Source organism: Pongo pygmaeus, chromosome 18 (assembly GCF_028885625.2).
Source record: "Pongo pygmaeus isolate AG05252 chromosome 18, NHGRI_mPonPyg2-v2.0_pri, whole genome shotgun sequence".
NCBI lineage: Eukaryota > Metazoa > Chordata > Mammalia > Primates > Hominidae > Pongo > Pongo pygmaeus.
The window spans coordinates 19,509,052-19,529,008 of record NC_072391.2 but is presented as its reverse complement, the minus strand read 5'-3'; the positions used below and the strand labels follow the sequence as shown (position 1 = coordinate 19,529,008).

At 48.2% G+C, this 19,957-nt stretch overlaps 1 protein-coding gene across 1 annotated transcript in view; it reads right to left on the bottom strand.

The window, feature by feature from the left end:
• The window catches only part of XYLT1 (xylosyltransferase 1), a 368,112-nt gene extending 357,399 nt beyond the window's left edge, over positions 1-10,713 (bottom strand). Inside the window, exon 1 of the mRNA XM_054454615.2 lies at positions 10,214-10,713. Within this exon, the coding sequence (XP_054310590.2) occupies positions 10,214-10,579 (366 nt within the window). The 5' untranslated portion in view covers positions 10,580-10,713. The remainder of the gene's footprint in view (positions 1-10,213) is intronic.
• Positions 10,714-19,957: the final 9,244 nt, after the last annotated feature.

Here is a 19,957-nt window from a genome sequence, read left to right as displayed (position 1 = left end):
CAGAGTGAGGGGCAGATGACTCAAAGGAGGCTGTCACTCACACTCCCTGCAGAGGGGAAACAGGTTTATCAAATTGCGGAACGCATGATTCTATTTCTGTCAGGGACATTTGCCTTCAGGATGGCCTCGTGCTTATAAAAATTTGCATATTCTGGGTCTCCACCACCAGCTAGGCGGGGACGGAGACCCCATCATGCCAGGGCAAGGCACAGGCAGTCAGAGGCAAATAAGTGCAGTGAATAAGCCACACGGGAATAGGGTAACCACAGATGCTCATTTTTATGTCTTCATAGTGAACACGGAGGTCTTCCAAATGGGCTGCAAACTCAACAGCCAAGAGGGGCCAGCCAGGTGGCACAGGTGACAGGAGAGATCTTAGGGGGACTCTTGGGGACCCAGTGGGTCTGCAGTGTCACCATTCCTCAGCTTGGCTGTTTAACACCAAGCAAGCACCGTGGACCCTGTATTGCCGGATCTTATGACTTTTAAAAGAATTCCAAAAATCTACACTGTCTCACGGTATACCCTAATCTTTAAATTCCAGGACCTATTTATTCTAACACACCATGTGGACAAAATCAAACCCACGCACGGGCCGTGGATTTGAAAGTCCTCCTGGCTCTAGCAAACATCTCCTATGACGTGGCTGCATCAGGGGGCAGAGCAGAGCACTGACCATGACCCAGAGCTGTGCCTCACCATCAAGCCCTGCCAAGTAGGTGCCATCATGGCCCCTGTGCTTCAGACGAGGAGACTGAGCTCCAGAGAGGCAAAGTGCCATACCACCGATGATGTCAGACCACTGTCTTCTTCCTCAACATCACATGACCTGCCTCGCAGGCCCCACAGCATCTGCCCATCTGCTCCCCTGGATCATTTCCAGGGTTGTTTCTTCAGCTACAAGAAGAAGAGCTTGGGCCCCATGAGCGGAGCAGCCCAGGCCTCATGGACAGTTCTGGGATGGCAGAAACCTCAGGGCTCCCAGGGCTCTGAATCATACTACTTACTCCTTGCCCTGACCTTCCCAGAGGACACCTCCCTTGTGTGTTCAAGAGGTCACCATGGGAAAGGGTATAGGCAATGAACCAGGCTAGGATGTGAGAGTGATCTCCCTAGAGATCGGCCACTTAACAGCACAGGCTCTAACTCTTGCCTGCTAGACTGGTCCTCCTGGAGGACAGGAGGCACATTTGTCCTGTTCACCAAGGTAGTTCCAGTGCTGGACACAGGGACTGGTACCTTCTAACTGCAGGAGTGGAGGATGGGTGGATAGGTGGATGAATGGATGGATGGGTAAATGGATGGACAGATGGATGGATGAATGGATGGAGGATGGATGAATGGACTGATGGATGGATGGATGGATGAATGGTCAGACAGATAAATAGATGAATGGACTGATGGATGGATGGATGGATGGATGGAAGGAAGGATGGATGGATGGATGGACAAATGCATGCATAAATGGATGGAGGGAAGGGGAAAATGAGGGGCTAGAGTCAACAGACTTACTGACTCTGAATTGGGTAGACTAAGAACACAGCCTTTGGAGACACCACCCAACTTCAATTCCTAGTTTGGACACTTCACATCTGCTTAATTTTCATCCAACTTATTGCCTTAGTTTTTATTATTTCAATCAGTAAAACAGAGATGAAAATAATAGCTCTTAACTTGCCAGATGTTATAAGAATTCAATAAAAGAATGTCTCTTTAGTCCTTCCACAGTGTTTGGTGCATTCAATAAATGCGCCTCATCATCACCACAGTTGCAATGTTTGTGCCTCCTGGGTAGGGAACATTTGCATCAACCTCTCTGCCCCACAAACTCATCTTAAACTGAAACCACATGCCTTGTGGCCAAAAATTATGGCAAAGTGTGCCCTGGGAAGAGAAACAAATTCCTCTTCCACACTACCTCATTAGCATCCACTGACACATTAGCCTGGATTAGATGTCCAGATAAGCAGTAGTCACCTGGCTGGGACAAACCAGGCCTGGGACATGACAAATCCATTCATTGCCCCTAGGTGGCCCTGAAAGATGAGACACCCTCGTCCACACACACAAAGCTTGAGAATGGGTCCCACCCCTTCCTCATCTGGCAGGGTGTCTGGGTTCGCAGTTCCTGACACTAATAATGCCAGTGTCCAGGTTCAGGGCTAAGGTGACACCCCACCCCACACCCATCTTCTTTGTGATGCCTCTGGCTTCCAATCGGGAGGGGGCAACCGAACCCAGAGAGCACATGGGCACCATCTGATGAGCATCTGCGGGCAAACGGATCGTTTCTGTTGCAGGCGGAAGGAAGTGTCCACAAGATGATCCGCACTGCATGTTTATTGAGATAACTCTCCAGTGTGCTGCAGACCCCGGCTCAGGTACAAGTGGTGGGCTCCCCAGTGGGCCAACCACAGAGCAGTCTGAAGGAATGGGGCAACAGGAAGTCTGTTGTGGTTGAAAGAAAGGCCATTTTCCCTGGCCAAAGAACCCTGAACAACATCCTCTTGCCCCCTCCTCCCTTTTTCCCTTGGTTAGAGAGAGCTGAATTCAAGACTCCTCTCTAGCCAATTTCAAGTTCAATTCTTGACTGTTGAAAATATAACAGTACACAGCTCGAAGGATTAAATGAGTTCACGCACAAAAAGTGTTTAAAACAGTGCCTGGCAAACAGAATAGAGAACCTAGAAATAAACCCACACTTTCATATCAACTCATTTTTGACAAAGGCATCAAGAACAGATGCTGGGGAAAGGAAAGTCTTCAATAAATAGTGCTGGAAAAACGGGATAACAATTACCTATGGATTAACTTAAGAATGAAACTAGGTCCCATTACTCACCATATACAAAAACCAAACCAAAATAGATTAAACACTTAAATCTAAGACCCGAGACTATGAGACGACCAGATTAAAAAACATTGGGGAAACACTTCAGGACCTTGAGCAAGAATTTTTTTGGGTAAGACCTCAAAAGCACAGGCAACAAAAGCAAAAATAGACAAATGGGATCACATCAAGCTACAAAGCTTCTGCACGGCAAACAATCAACAAATTAAACAATCTACAGAATGGAAGAAAATATTTGCAAACTAACCATCTGACAAGGGATTAATAACCAAAATATATAAAGAATTCAAACAACTCAACAGCAAAAAAACAAGTAGTCCAATTTTTTAAACGGGCAAAAGAGCCGAATAGATATTTCTCAAAAGAAGACATAAAAATGGCCAATGGATATATAAAAAAATGCACAGCGTCACTAATCACCAGGGAACTGTGAATCAAAAGCACAATGAGATATCATCTCACCCCACCTGAAAGGGCTTTTATCAAGAAGATAAAAAATAACAGACGCTGGTGAGGACGTGAGAAAACAGAACCCTCATACACCATTGGTGGGAATGTAAATTAGTACAGCCACTATGGAGAAGAGTATGAAGGTTCTTCACAATCTAAAAACAGAACTACCATATGATCTGGCAATCCCACTACTGTGTCTACACAGGAAAGGAATTAATTATCCAAAGGAAAGAAAATCAATAAATCGAAGAGCTATCTGCACTCCCATGCTTACTGCAACATTCTTCATAATAGCCAAGATATGAAATCAAGTTAAGTGCCCATCAATGAATGAATGGATAAAGAAAATGTGGTATACACATACAGTGAATATTAGTCAGCTGTTAAAAAGTGAAATCCTGTCATTTGCAGCAACATGAATAAACCGGAGGCCATCATATTAACTGAAATAAGCCAGGCACTTAGAGACAAATATTACATGTTCTCACTCCTATGTAGGAGCTAAAAAAGTAGATGACAAGAAGATAGAGAGTAGATAGGTGATTAGGGGAGTGGGGAGGAAGATGTTGATTGGAAGGATAAAAATCCAGTTAGATAGAATGAATAAGCTCTAGTGTTTGGTAGTCCAGTAGGGTGATTATTGTTAACAATAATCTATTGTATATTTCAAAATAGCTAGAAGAGCCGGGCACAGTGGCTCACATCTATAATCCCAGCACTTTGGGAGGCCGAGGCAGGAGGATCACCTGAGGCCAGGAATTTAAGACCAGCCTGGCCAACATGGCAAAATCTCATCTCTACTAAAAATACAAACAGAATTAGCCAGGTGTGGTGGCAGGTGCCTGTAATCCCAGCTAATCAGGAGGCTGAGGCAGGAGAATTGCTTGAACCTGGGAGGCAGAGGTAGCAGTGAGTCAAGATTGCACCACTGCACTCCAGGCTGGGCAACAGAGCAAAACTGTCTCAAAAAAAAAAAAAAAAAAAAAAAAAAAGCTAGAACAGAAGAATTTCAGTGTCTCTGACAAAAAAGTAAAGATAAATGTTGGAGGTAATGAATATCCCAATTACTTTGAGTTAATCATTACACATTATATGAACCTATCAAAATATCACATGTACCCCAAAATATGTAAAACTATTATGTATCCATTTTTAAAACCACCTAACACATCATAACTGCTATGCAGCCATTATTATTATTATTTTTATCATCATTATTACTACCCTTGTATTTGCATCATGAGTTAGGGGTCTGATTCAATGTAAATTGCATGTCTGCTTCTTTTCTAGGGTTGGTAACTTTTTAGGAATCTACAACAAGAAGTGAGAAGAGTAGAATAAAGATTTTTGGGTCTGGGCAAAGTGGCTCAGGCCTGTAATCCCAGCACTTTGGGAGGCTGAGGCGGGCGGATCACGAGGGCAGGAGTTCGAGAGCAGCCTGGCCAACATGGTGAAACCCTGTCTGTACTAAAATACAAAAATTAGCCAGGCGTGGTGGTGCACGCCTGTAATCCCAGCTACTCAGGAGGCTGAGGCACAAGAATTGCTTGAACCCAGGAGGCGGAGGTTGCAGTGAGCCGAGATCACGCCACTGCACTCCAGCCTGGATGACAGAGCAAGACGCTGTATCGGAAAAAAAAAAAAAAAAAAAAGATTTTTGGGAATGGCATGGTTGCATTTAGGGTTTTTCAACAAACCATGCAAAAGAAATGCAACTCAGAAAGGCGGCATCTTTGGAAAGGGACAGGCCTGGGTTTGGATCTCAATTCTGCTACTCCCCAGCTCTGTGAACTTCATGAGCAAGCAGCTTCACTTCTTTGAGCTTCAGTTTCCTCCTGGGGACAGCAAAAGTCTTATCCCACAAAGTTGGGAGAAATCAGTAAGACAGTAAGGTAATATTTACAAATCCCTCCATTATTCCTGCCACGTAACAAGCCATCATAAGACCAGCGATTTCTAGCCGGGTGTCCTTAGTTTCAACTTTTTATCAGTTGTGTAATACCGTCTTCCTTCCTGGAAATTTTTTGTGTTTTTTTTTTGGGGGGGTGAGCATTTAATAACCTAATGTACGCAAAATACCTAAATGATGCCTGGCATACAGCAGGCACTCAATAAATGTCAGTACTCCTTCCTCTACCAAATTCCATCCCGCTCACACAGAAACAGCTATATTTATTCTACTGCCTTGGATTTACTCGCACCCTATGCTGTGCAGGAAAATGAATAACTGCAAGAAATTCTTTATTTTCAAACATACCACCAATTTCCTTTTAAGAACAGCTCACTTTTGAGCACTGATTAAGGAACAGGCCCACATGAGTTCACATATATTGCTACATTTCATCCTCATACAGCCCTATGAGGTAGCTCAGATTCACAGAAGACCGAAATTACAGTGACTTGCCCAAGATTGGGGCATGAGAAAGGGCCGAGCCAGAAGGTGAACCCAGGTATGTCAGGCCTGAGGGTACTCAACAGAGGCCTCTTTCATTGGTGCTGGGGCCTCACACATACTTCTTGGGATGTTTTCTCCTGTTCCAACACCCCTTCCTTGGAATGCAGGTTTTGTTAAGATCGAGTTTGTTTTTTAGTTATTTTTTATTTTCCCCAAGGCATTTTCTCATTGTTTCTGGTAGATGGGGATCTGGGTCCGTAGAAATGGGGAAATGCAAAGGAAAAGCAAAGAGAGAGATCATAAGTGGCAGCTCTTAAGGCAGCGCTGGTCAAAAGATAAGACTCTCAACCTCACCTGTGCAGTCCAACAGGTGTGCGTGTTAAGTTCTTCTGCACTGAAACACTCATACACATGGATTTATGACCTTATGGATCATAAACAGCTCTGGAGTGGGGTGTGGGGGGCAGACTCTTATTTCAGAGATATCCCTAAGGATATCTTTGCTTTCTGAGGATACAGACACACATACACAATGATGCGATGATGTCAAATCTCTGCTTTAACTCAAGCCACCAAATTTCCTCTTCTATTAAAACCATGAATCGAAATCGAACAGTCACCAGTAAATAAGAACTTATGCCATGGCTGGCTTCCTAGGTGAAAAATAGCAAGCCTTTGACCACCCAACCTTCTGGAAGATTTTTAAAAAATGAATTGATAAACTGAAGAGAATGTCTAAAGTGTGAAAAGACCGGAAGGAAAGTGAATATACAGATATGTTAGAATTTATATTACAAACGTATCTATACCTATGTATATTATTTCTACTTTTATTTATCTATTTTAACATTTTCCAGTATATGATTTAAACAGATGGCAACATTTGCAGTAAGATAAATATTATTCAATGATGCATATTTCTGTATACAAAGTGTAATGAGTCGCTCAAACAAAATAAAACTCCATTGAAAGTGTGAAAAAAAAAACAAACCATCAATAAAATACCGTTTCCTGTGGTCTCAGAACATCTGGATAGGAAGAAAAGCTACGCCTCCAAGGCTGTTAGAAGCAAAGGTGATCTAAAGCCAGTGAACTGATCTTTCAAAGTCACTGCTGATGTCTAAAAGAGTCCTGAGTTATCTGAGTAATGTGAAGCATGAGGAATTTCTGCCGAAAAATCAACATTTCAAAGGGGTCGGATAATACAGAAACCCCATTCTACTTTGTGTGCTTATGTAGGTCGGCAGGCGGGGGGTGGGAAGGGTAATAAAAAATTAGATTTCTTAAATGAAACTTACTGAGTAACAGTTTATCTAAGAACATGAGCAATAAATGCGGGGACTTCAAGAAGAGAGTCACTAAGGGAAAGAAAATAAACATTCATTACATTAACACACACAGCTCTCTTTCATTTTCTCCAAAATCTATTCAGAACCTGTAGGCTGATCCTTGTGACAGCTCTCCCAATATTTTTCCTCCCTTTATAAGGCAGTCCATCTGTTTCTTAAATTCTGAGATGACAGTAAAATCCACAGCTTACTGGAGACCCAGTGAAGGAATCAGTGTCAGCCACAAAACAGCTGCAATCCACCCAATAATTCTAATATTTAAGAGCTTTGAAAGAGGCTGAGAGGAAAAGGAGAGCTTGCAAATCTTTTATGGACATGCCCTCTGACTCTGTCTACTTGAGAAACGGGGTGTTTCCTCTTGGCTTCTTAAGTGCACCAAAAATACAATCAGGGCCTTCCACCGAAGCGCAGCTCCCCAAACATAAAAAGGACAAATACTCTGAGGCTGTGGGTATCAGGAAGGAGGAAGATCTGGCTTAAGAAATGTCCTATACACAATGCCTGCCTGACACTCTGCAACACACCCACCAGCAACCCAGGACACAGGTTCCCTCTACGTGCAAGAGCCAAGGCTGTCCACCCACCCCATCCCCGCCTGCAACAGAGCACTGAGCTAAAGCATCTTCTTCTAAGCATGTGTCTAACCAGCTCTCTACAAGAGCCATCTGGAAAATCATGGGGATTTGTTTCTTTAAATGTCCCACTCCTGAATCTCCCTCCAAAGCATCATCCTGGCAGCCTCGGCAGGGTTTGGAAACAAACTGCACTTTTCAAGGGCCTCTATTGCTTGAGAAAAGGTCTGGTCCTCTCCTTGCCTGCAACCCAAGCTCCAGCTATAACAGACTTTGGGAACAGCCTGCCCCCTTCTGGTCTCCTGGAGCTCCATGGAAGGGCAGGAACTGGGTGGGCACAGTCAGAGTAGGACAGACCCCGGGCTCCAGCCAGCCTGTCTTACCGTGATTTCAGGATTTAGCAGGCCATGGAGTAGGTGTGGGGGGAGAGAAAAGAAAGGAGAGAGACAAGCAAATGAAATAAAATACAAAGCCCCGAGCGACAACAGTCAAGAGCATGGTAGACAGCTACTAAGAAGAGAAGAGAACCAAAAGAAAAAAAAAATACATAAATGTCCATCTTGGAAGGTAAAGAAATTGAGACATTAGGACATGCAGGTTTGGGGAGAGTAACTGAACTTGCAGTTGGAAGCAGAGTTTCAGAAAAGCAAAGCAACTCCGCTGCTGGAACTGCAATTCCAAAAGGGAAAATAGTGTGTTCCCACCTACCTCCCCAACCGCAGACCTCTCAGAGGCTGAGCTGGGTGTGAGAGAGTAAAACACTGAGCCGAGCACACAGAGAGGGGTTGGGGGTGGATGCTCACAATGCCGGGGACCTATGAAAAAATCAGCCAGCCCTGCCTCCTTCCTTCTCTTCATTTGTTTCAACAGGTGCTATGTGCATCCTAAAGGTACCTCCTGAACCCACTATGAACCCCCAGATGCAAAGGATACAGTAAGCCCCAGGCTTCCCCCACCATGTCTCCCCTACACGTTCCTACACTGGACCAGCAGGACACGACCCACAACCCTCCCACCCCACCTCCCGGGCTCTGGATGGATGCACAAAGAACTTCTAATTGCATTTCTGCGGGAACCCATCGCTATCAACTCCAGGAGTTCAAAGGCAGCGTTTCAGAGTACCCCTCTCTGTAAAGAAGAGATCGCAGGACACTAGAATGCTCTGGTTCTCCATCAGGCAGCTCACGCCACTATTCTCCCCGCAAATGAGGGAAAGACTTCTCCCTGCTACCCACACAGCAACGTGAAATGCCATCACATCACGTCTTGGGACTGGCTCAGCTCTCAGGCATGAAGAGCTGCACTCCGGCAGAAAGGGTCGCACAGACTCCGAAGAAGTTTAGCAGCTCAGAAAGCATCACGCTGTGTACCAAGGCAGTCTTCAGTGAGGACTTCCAAAGTGACAAATGATAGAGATATGCATTCAGTCTTCAGGATCCTGAAACCATCCCCCTGGTGTCTAATATCCTATAGCGGCTAGGCAAATCCTTGCAGACAAGCAGTGTGATGAAGAAACAGACAGACACACAACACACTGGCTATTCCCTAAGGCAGACCTCACGCCCCTGGGGAACTGAGACCTTGGCTCTGAACTGGGGACTCCGGCCTCCTGCCCCATGTGCTCCTGCTCCTAGCTCAGTAGGCTGGGCAAGGCAGCCCAGAGAAGGTGGGAAAGGTATCCCTGGAGAAGTTACGGACAGGGTAAGAAGACAAGTCAGTTCCCCACCCAGCCACCCGGATGGCCCCAGATCTGCGGAAGAAACAGTTTCAGAGCCCTGACTGTTCACACCCACGAAGGGCAAAGTAATCCCATAGGAGTGGAAGCCCTGACGGTGTGGTCGGACACACAGCTGGCGACCCGAACCGGCCGCAACAAGACAGAGAGACAGAGACAACCAGCTAGGAGAAGGAGCCATGCCCTGAAACTGGAGATGGGGAGGAGATAAAGTCACAGAGGGCACGGGAGATGGCAAGGTTAGAGACAGAGAAGGTGAAGACGGAAGGCTCAAACATCCAGAGAAGAGAAACAGAAGACCCAAAGTAAGACCAGACACCCCGGACTGAGTATTGATTCAGAGGCATGGTCGGGGACTTGGGACGCCCAGCTCAGCCCTAATCGCAGGCCAGGACGCACAGAGGGCTCATCTGTCTGCACCCAGCTCGGCAAAAACCAAAGAGATGCTGCAGCGACAACCGCCCAGGAGCAGCGGCTGAGGATCCGGCGCGATCCACTCACTCAGGCAGGGAGCCAGGCACCAAGACCTACACGCACGGAGCAAGTCAGCTGGGGTCCCCAGCAAGAGTGATGGGGAACAGGAGCCCAGCCAGGCTCCGGTAACCCCCAAAGCGCCCCCACTGGAGATAACTTCCCCCAGACCCCAAGGGGTCCGTGTTCAGACTCTGAAAGGGGCAGCCCACGACCCCTGAGCCTTGGCAGGGACCCCACCCGGCTTCCCGGGGCAAGAGGCGATGTGGAGTCGGTAGGCTTGCAGAGTCCCAGTCTGATGACCGAGTTCAAGGGCTAGGGGCGCGTGGGGTCGGGCTGCCTTCCTCCCTCCCTCGCCGCGGGGCGCGAGCCGAAAGGGCATCTTACCAGAGCCCGGGCGAGCAGTGCCCCCCGGCTGGCCGGCTGCTGTGCCCGCGGTTCTCCGGGGCCGCCTCCCCGCGCCCGCGCCGGGGGCCCCCGTCCTCCTCCTCCGCCGCCGCCGCCGCCTCCTCCTCCTCCTCGGGCTGCAGCCGGCTCGGCGGGCAGGTCCCGGCGCTCCCGGCGCGGGGCCGGGGCCGGGGGCGGCTGCTCCCCGCCGCCGACCGCTGCGCCCCCGCGGCGCTCCCCGGCCCCCGAGTCGAGGCTGCTGAAATTCCACACGACCAGCGTCTGCAGCAGCAGCACCGTGAGCGCCGCGAGCAGCGCCGAGTGCGAGCGCCGGGCCAGCCTCCGGGCGCACGGCGCCGCCACCATCTTCGGAGCGCGGCGGGTGAGCGGGGCGCGGGGACCCCGGCGCGCTCCGGGCCGCCCCCGCGCTCCCCGCGGCTCCCGCGGCCGCCGGCTGCCGCTCGGGCTCCCGCTCGGGCCGCCGCCGCCGCCGCCGCCTCGCCTCGCCGCTGCTCCTCCTCCTCCGCCGCCGCCGCCGCTGCCGCCGCCGCCGCCGCCGCCGCCTCCACCGCCGCGGCGCGGAGTTTTCAGACGGGCAGGGACCCGGACGTCACCAGGAGGAGGAGAAGGCGGGGAGGCGGGAGCGGGGAGGCTGCGGAGGGGGCCGCCGGGCGCGCGCTCGGGGATGGGGCGCGCAGGGAGGGGCGGGCGCCTGGCCCGCGCGGCGGCCCCTCCCTACACCCCTGTCCCCGCTGGAGGGGCGGGTGATGGGGAAGGGGCCGGGGGGACGCGGGCCGGGGCGGAGAGGGCGGGGCCTGGGGGCGGAGCCGAGGGAGGAAAAGGAGGAGGGAAAGGAAGGGGGTGAGGGCGATCAGAGAAGACAGACACCCCCCAGGACGTAGTGGGAGTAGGATAGGGGGCGAGGGGGACAATTCCCAAGGCGGAAAAAGAGAGACGGGGGCAGCGAAACAGGGGAGCTTTGGTTGAGGGTTGGCCCGCTCAGAATCCAGGGGAGGTCAGGAAGAGAGGGGGTCCCGAGGTCCTGTTTTCCATGTGGGCCGCTGGAAGGAGGCAGTGCGTGGAGGAAGCTCCTAGCCCCGGAGTTCGCGGTCCAGGGATCTTCTGTCGGTACCAGACCGGTTGGCAGGTGGACACGTGAGAAACATTTCAGGAGTGTCAGAGCCACAGTCTGATCCCTTCATCCTGGGCTTGAAGGGGTGGGGAGGAGGCTTTGGGTGAGTTTCTGGAGTTAATCAGCACAAGCTCTGTGAGTGACTCCTGAATCACACACAATCCCCGGTGCCAACGATGTACTAAGTGTTCACTGAGTCACTTCTCTGGTCCCTGAGGACTCACAAGCCAAGAGACTCCAAACCCAGTTGGCAAGTGGTATAGCGGCAAAAGGGAGACCCGTGGAGTTACTCAACCTTCGCAGGATGCAAGCCCCAAAGGCTGGCCCCGGAGCCTCCCAGCATGTCCTTTTCCCCTTCCATCCTGAAGTCCGCCTTCCTGTGTGCACAGGGCCCAGGTCCTGGGGAAACAGGTCTTGCTTTTGAAAGTGGAGTTCTTTCCCATCCTGACTGGTCTGTCCCGGTGACCTTGAGCCAGGAGGAGGAGGACTCCTCCCTGGGCCCAAGCTTTCTCCTCTGTCGTTGAGGCAGAATGATCCCAATGGACTCAAATTTCATCCCCAGCCTTCTCTGACTCAGTCTTTCCGGTTTTTCCCTCCCTTGTCCTCTTGCCCAGGGCTTTATACACAGCAGCGCAGAACAGTGAGCATATGGGATGGAGCTGGTGTCCCATACAGGACCTAGCACTCTGGGAATACAACAGCAGATCAAATCCTCAGTTTGTGAATTGAGGACTTGGCGTGAATGCTTTGCATCTTGTCTGCTGTGCTTTTTCACCTCATCCTAATTTACAAAGGGAAAAAAGTGGAGCGTAATGAAGGCTCATCAGACAATGAGGCAGGGAGTGGGAAGAGATTGTTTCATCCACTCCAGAAGCATCCGTGAATACAAAGCTTGTGTCAGACACTGGGCCGGGTGCACGCATCCAAAGGTGAATGAGGTTTAATCTCATCTTCAGCAAGCCTGAGGTCTAGAGAAGCCTGATGTGGATGTTAATCATTAAAATATAGTGAGATAGGCCTGGGCGCGGTGGCTCACGCCTGTAATCGCAGCACTTTGGGAGGCCAAGACAAGAGGATCACCTGAGGTCAGAAGTTCAAGATCAGCCTTGCCAACATGGCAAAACCCCGTCTCTACTAAAAATACAAAAATTAGCTGGGCGTGGTGGCACACACCCCTGATCCCAGCTACTCGGGAGGCTGAGGCAGGAGAATCGTTTGAAACCGGGAGGCAGAGGCTGCAGTGAGCCGAGATCACACCACTGCACTCCAGCCTGAGTGATAGAGCAAGACTCCATCTAAGAAACATATATATATATAGTGAGATAAGCATTGCTGTAAAGATGTGCAAAAATGCTAAGGGTTCATGAGGGCAGGACGGGAGTAAGCGCCAAGAAAATGCTTTCTGAACCCATGTAATTAGCCAACCCACTTGCCTGAACAAGGGAAGTATAAAATGTCTGCTAGTGGGGGTTCTAAACTCCAAACCAGTCAACCTTAGTTGTATCTAAAGCTTAGCCAGGCATGTAGCCAGGCACAGAGGTCTTCCCTTTGGGCCCAGCACCCGTAACCAGGAGTAAAAGACCAGAGGCAAGTTTCTAGGGCCACCAGTCATCTGTTTATCAGTTGGGGATATTTTGTTTACAAGCAATAACATCTATTACTAACAGTAATAAGACTTAGTCTATCTTTTTTTTTTTGACACAGTCTCACTCCATCGCCCAGGCTGGAGTGCAGTGGTGTGATCTTGGCTCACTCCAACCTCTGCCTCTTGGGTTCAAGTGATTCTCATGCCTCAGCCTCCCGAGTAGCTGGGATTACAGGCACATGCCACCACGCCCAGCTAATTTTTGTGTTTTTAGTAGAGACGAGGTTTCACCATGTTGGCCAGGCTGATCTCAAACTCCTGACCTCAAGTGATCTGCCTGCCTCAGCCTCCCAAAGTGCTTGGGATTACAGGCATCAGCCACTGTGCCCAGCCCTGTCTGTCTTAAAAATAGACTTTACTGGATCATGTAGCTGAACATTGCAGAGGAAAGGCTTCAGGTGAGGTTTGATCCAGCAACTCAGAACTATCACCTGGGATTCTTTTTCTTTCCATCTCTCCTCTCTGCTTTCCATGGAGTCTACCTTATTCCCTCTTGATGTCACACGATGCCTGGCCTCAGCTGCTGCAACCACTTTGTATCCTGTGTTCATTTCTAGCCCAGGGAAAGGAGGGTCAGTATTTCCCAGGATTTTCCTCAAAGGTTCAGAGATTTTTTTTCTGATTAGACCAGCCTTAAGTTCTGGGTCACTCCGAGACCAATCAATGTGGCCAGGGAGTTAGAAAATGCCGATCAACTTGGCCAAGATCCCATGTTTCACCTCTGCCATTGGGGTGAAGCCAGCCTCCCTGTAATGACTTGGATGCCCTATAGAGATCAGGGTCTGATGGGAAAGAAAAAGTGGGTACAGGGAACAGATTCCATCATTTATTCCACGCAGCCTCCCCGAGGCTATATGACCTTGGCCAAGCCACCTCCCCTCCCAGGACTTAGATTTCTTTAGTGCCAAATGAGGGATTGGAGGAGACAGCCCCCAAGATTTCACATGTTGCCAGAACGCTCTCTTAGTGTCTCAGCAGAGCTTCTCAACCCAGCAGAGGCTGCTCTGGAGACTCTTGGCAACCCTGCCCTCTGGCTCATCTTTGCTTCAAGGTCTCTGGCCGCATTTTCTCCGTTAGCAGCAATGATGTTATCTGCTTCCTCCACATCGCACATTTAACCACAGTCCTTTGGGGCCCACCCTCTGGCTCTGCTCCCTCAGGGGCCATGGGCTTAAGGAGTGAGGTTAAGGATCTGGGCTCCAAGTCCCTGGAGAGAGAGAGTTGTTTGTTTATCTCAGACTCATAAAAAGCCACGCAAGAAAGAGGTTTAAGGTTCCAGGCGGATTATGGATGCCATAAACAGCTTATGTGATGGTTTTAGGATGAAAAATCACCCAAGATCAGAGAATAGGAAGGCAAGCTTCTGGGGTCACTGGAGCTGTCTTCCTGCACCTCAAGAATCTTTGGGTAAGGAGGTGAGGCAAAGATGAGATCAGAACAGCAGGTGGCTTGGAGTGGGAGAAGGGCGTGAATTTTGACAAATCTGAAATGCACATATATCTCAGTACCAGGGAGCGCAGTTGGTTTGGGCAGTGCCAGAACCCCTGGGAGCAGGGGCCGGGCATCATGTCTTCTAAGCCAAACCAAGCAAAAGCAGCCACTTTGCATTCGAAGGGACCCTGGCTTTGGCTTCCACTGTGGTGTAAAAGCGAGACAGGCAGAGCTTGATGTATAAAACAGAGCCGAAAGCACTGCCTGAGACTCCAGCGGCAGCCCTAGCAACAGCAGTGAGATTCCTTAGAATTTTTAAAGCTCATTCAGTCATTCAACAAAGATGTATTGGACCCTATTATGTGCCGGGCATCATGCTAGGCAAGCAAAATATAGGCGTGTAGAAGATTTCCTAAGGAACTCTGCTCTTAAAATATCGTTCCTAATCTCGCTTGACCAAGAGCCAGAGCTCTAAAGACGCCCCAGACTGATCTGCGGGATTCCCTCCCCACCTCCACCCCAAATCTTGTTTCATCGCCATTTTCCAGTGAAGGGGAAAGTAAATCAGTTAATCTATAGTTTTCAGCTCCTAGGTGTGCCCAGCACTGAGCTCGGGGCTGTAAGAGAAAGTGGGAGGCCAGGGGGACAGGGTTCTTCTCGCTCAAGGAGCTGTCAAAAGAGGTCAGGGAACAAGACAGGCGTGGGATGGGGTCAGAGGAGGGGGCAGCCACAGCCGAGTCACTGTGCAAAATGGTTAAGAGCCAGATTTCCCAGATTTACTCAGCTCTGCTACTTTTTGACTCGGATTTCTAAGTATCAATTGTTTACCTCGAGGCCTCAGTTTTCTCGTCTGTAAAATGAGGCTGATAAAAGGGCCATTCTCATAAGTGTCTTATAAGGATTCAATGAGATAATCTGTAAGAAAGGCTTTTTCCTATAGTGACTGACACATAGTAAGTGCTCCATAAATGTTAGATGATATGTGTTTTATTTATTTTTCTTCATTTATTTGAGACAGGTTCTCACTCTGTTGACTAGACTGGAGTGCAGTGACACAATCATGGCTCACTGCAGCCTCAAACTCCCAGGCTCAAGCAATTGTTTGGCCTCAGCCTCTCAAGTAGCTGGGACTACAGGCGCACATCACTACACCCACTAAATTTTTATTATTAATTTTTATTTATTTTTATTTATTTTGTTATTAGTTTTTATTAATAACAGTAGGGCACTGCCAATTATGAGTGTCCAAAGGTATCCAGGGCTGCCTGGAGAAAGTAGCGCTAAAACCTCATCCTCGACTTTGATAGAAGATTGCACATACCCCCAAGGGTTAGGACCAAGTCTCATTCATCTCTACTTTTTCTGGTGCTTTGCACAGTGCAGGGCACTGAATAAATTTTGGTGGTGGAATGAACACCGATCTATGGGGCAGGTAGGAATGAGCCTGGGATGCTGGCAGGTTGGAACCCCGTGCTTACAAGTTCAAGGAACCCAAGTTCAAACACCATCTTGGCAACTTGTTAGTTGTGTGATGTTAAGCAGGTTACTTAATGTCACCAAACCTCGATACTCTCAACTGTAAGTAGTGAAGAAAAATAATACGTATGTTTTAAGGCTGGGGGGCTGGAGGCAGGGAAATGGGGCAGTGTATATAGCAGAGTGTCATATAGTTTATACAAAATGATAGCACCGGCCAATCGTAGTGTTCAAGGAATATTAGCCTGGTTACATTGGCAGGGTGGTCTGTAAAGCAGTGTTCTCCCCTTGCCTCAATGCTCCTGCCTCAGGTGCCAGAGAGCTAGGGCTGGACATGCCTTCAGCATTTAAATAAACTTCAGCCTAAGAGTTAAATTTAGCCAAATAGATTCTTTTTTAAAATTTCAATCATGCATTTATTTCTTTTTGGTTTATTAGAGCCTGTTTTTACCCAGACTCTACAAATTGACCCTGACTTTGCTCTTGAAAAATTAAAAAATCCCCCCTACAGTTCATTTCTGCATCGAGACAGAAATCATGAACAGGTGGGTCACCTGTTTCTGAGTGTCAGTGAGTGGTACGCTGAACACCCTCCCAGCCCACTAGGAATCTCAGGGTCTCTCCAATAAGCATTTGCAAGCACAAGGACTCTACGTGGAGGTCAGAGGAGCCAGGACCTCGAACATCCCTGGAGCCCCACCCACAACATGAGAGGTCATAGACAGACAGGCATCACCTGTACCTCTTTCCCCAGTCCAAGAGAAAGAAACAGCCTCTGATCAGACCACAGGCGTAGGCAGGTGACAAACCCCGCCACGAGCCCAGCTGTGCTTCTGCTGAAATCTGCAGCCTTCCAGGCTAATCATCTACCCAATGCATCAGCAGAGGGAGCTCTAAGTAGTAAATAATGTTCCTCTGACTGCAGAGTTTCCTGTAAAAAAAATCTGGAGACAGCAAAGGAAAGCGAGGTCCTATGTGGAGAGGGCGCCTATCATGTGTGCAGAAGAAAATCACATCAATTTGCAAGAGTAGGGTGTTGGGGCAGGAGTGGGAGATGGGAAAGAGAGAAGAAAATCAGAAAGCACCAATTGCTTAAAAGATGATCTGAATTTGTTTTGTCTCAGCACTTTGACCTTCTGAGGACTCACAGCCTCTGTGCTACCCTTGCAAGGCTATGATGTTTGAAAAGGGGACACAGTCCAAGTCTCAGACTACACTGGCAGACATTTTTTTTCTTTAAATGTTGATTGTGGGCTGGGCGTGGTGGCTCATGCCTTGTAATTTCAGCACTTTGGGAGGCCGAGGCAGGCGGATCGCTTGAGGCCAGGAGTTTGAGACCAGCCTGGCCAACATGACGAAACCCCGTCTCTACTAAAATGACAAAAATTAGCCGGGGATGATGGTGCATGCTTGTAGTCCCAGATACTTGGAAGGTGGTGGTTGCAATGAGCCAAGATTGTGCCACTGCACTCCAGCCTGGGTGACAAAGCAAGACTCCATCTTAAAGAAAAAAAAAGTTGATTATATGTGTTATGGGTGCCTAATCTAACCCCTGGGGCCATAGGCTTATTTATGATTGTGCCAATTACAAGGATGACAATGATGACGATGACAGCAATCAGAGTGAACATTTATTGAGCACTTACTAGGTGCCAAGCCGTATATTGAGGAATTCAACCAATCATATTCACCAAATGTTTGTTGAGAATTGATTCAATAGTTAGGACAGTGTTCATGCCAGGGATTCATGGGAATTCATCCACGGATAAGACACAGAAAGTCCCTCCTGTCATCAAGCTTGCATTCTAAGGAGGCAGACAGGTCAAGACAAACAAATATATAAACAAGTAATATCAGAGAGTGATAAGTGCTATGAAAAAAATTAAAAGAGGCTGAGCATGGTGGCTCACGCCTGTAATTCCAGCACTTTGGGAGGCTGAGGCAAGGCGGGAGGATTGCTTGAGTCCAGGACTTTGAGACCAGCTTGGGCAACATAGCCAGACCTCTTTTCTACAAAGAAAAATAATTTAAAAATTAGGTGTGGTAGTGCTCACCTGTAGTCCTAGCTACTTGATTCTTTGAGCCCAGAAGTTCAAGGCTACAGTGAGCTAGATTACACCACTGCACTCCAGCCTGGGTGTCAGATAAAGACCCTGTCTCTAAAAGAAAAAAAAAAAAAGAAAGAAAAAGAAAAGGAAGCTGACTTGCTAGAGTGACTAAAATAGGACAAGCGGAAACAGGCTGGTCAGGGCAGACCTTACCCAGACAATGACACTGGAGTGTTCATAACCTTCTCAAGAAATACGATTGTTTAATAACTCTTATTCCATTTATGCATCAAGCATCATCTATTGACTGAACAAATAACTGTAGATCCATTTTTCAAATGTGTGATGTATAAATGATGCTAAATTCTTTGTCATTCTTTGGGCATTTTGGATTTTCTTAAAGTGATTAGTAATAACTATTTGCATGGTCATGATGGGAGCTATGGAATGGGTTAGGAAAAAGTTCACCAAAAAAGAAAAGAGTTAAAAATATCCATCTTACCAAAGAAGAATTGAGAGCAACTGATGTATTAGATCTCAAATATTTTTGGTCCAAATACTTTTTTAATTTCTTAACTTTACCCTCCTCACCCCTCTCAAAGGTTCTGTATGCCACAGATGTTTCTATTTAGCCCCTGTATCTTTAAGTCGGCAGGCTGAGCCCCGTAGTCCCCAAATCACCTCTCCCATCTTGTTTGTAGCTTCTTCTCTGCACCCCAATGTCAACCCATCCTGCACCTATTGCTACTTCTCTCTGTGTCTCTCAAATCTCTTTTACCTGCACCCTTAAGAATTCTATTCCACAAGGCTAAGTGTAGGGTGTTGGGAGCGGGGGTGGGAGATGGGGAGGAGGGAAGAAAATCAGAAAGCACCACATTGCTTAAGAGATGATCTGACTTTGTTTTGTCCCAGCACTTTGACCTTCTGAGGACTCACAGCCTCTGTGTTTCCCTTACAAGGCTCTCCTTGCACCTGCCCTCTAAGAACTCTATTCCACAAGGAAAACAGGAGTTCACTGGAAGCCTGTTTGATATGCCAGAGTCTGTTAGCTGCTTCTCAAATACCCATTCTTCCTTTCTTGTTTGGTCAAGAATTCTGATTTTAGTTGGGGTGACAATGAGCCCAAACCAAAAGCAACGGTTCTTAGCCTTCCTGTAAGTTAGGAGTGATCGGAAAGAGGACAGCAGATACAATTGGTAGAGCTCCCAAGAAATCCTTTGGGGTGGGAGGGAAGATCCTAAATAAGTTGGGATTCAGTGCCCTTTGCGCCTTGCCATTCCCATTGTTTTTTTTCTATTCTTAACTTCAAACAGGGTCTCACTCTGTCACCCCAGCTGGAGTGCAGTGGTGCAATCTCGGCTCACTGCAGCCTCGACCTCCCAAGCCCAAGCAATTCTCCTGCCTCAGCCCCCTAAGTAGCTGGGACACAGGCACATGATACCACACCTAGTTTTTGTATTTATAGTAGAGATGGGGGTTTCACCATGTTGCTCAGTCTGGTCTCTAACTTCTGAGCTCAAGCAATCTGCCCACCTCGACTTCCCAAACTGTTAGGATTACAGGCATGAGCCACGGTGCCCAGCCATCATTCCCATTCTTTTGGACTGGAATGTAGAAAGGATAGCTGGAGCTCCAGCAGCCATCTTGTGACTATGAGGACAGAGGCCAGTACTATAGGTGGTGAGCCAGAAAGAAAGAAGCAGCTTGGGTTCCTGGTGCTCTGCTGTCTCCGGCCCATCCTTAGACTTTTCTTCACACCCAAGAATGAGCCCCATATTAGTTGGAGCCACTCAGGCTGGGTTTCTGTCTCTATAGCTGGTACAATGACATGTCTGATAGAATGAAACAGTCTAACTGAAAGAAGCTCAGGGACAGAGGTGGGATTTGGGAAGAGCTGGAACCGGGGACCCAAACACAGAAGTCACCCTCTTTATCTCTTGCTCTGCTTCCTTCTGCCTGTTTGATTAATTCTCCCTCCTGGCAGAACAATGCTGTCCACATGGTAAGAAGCA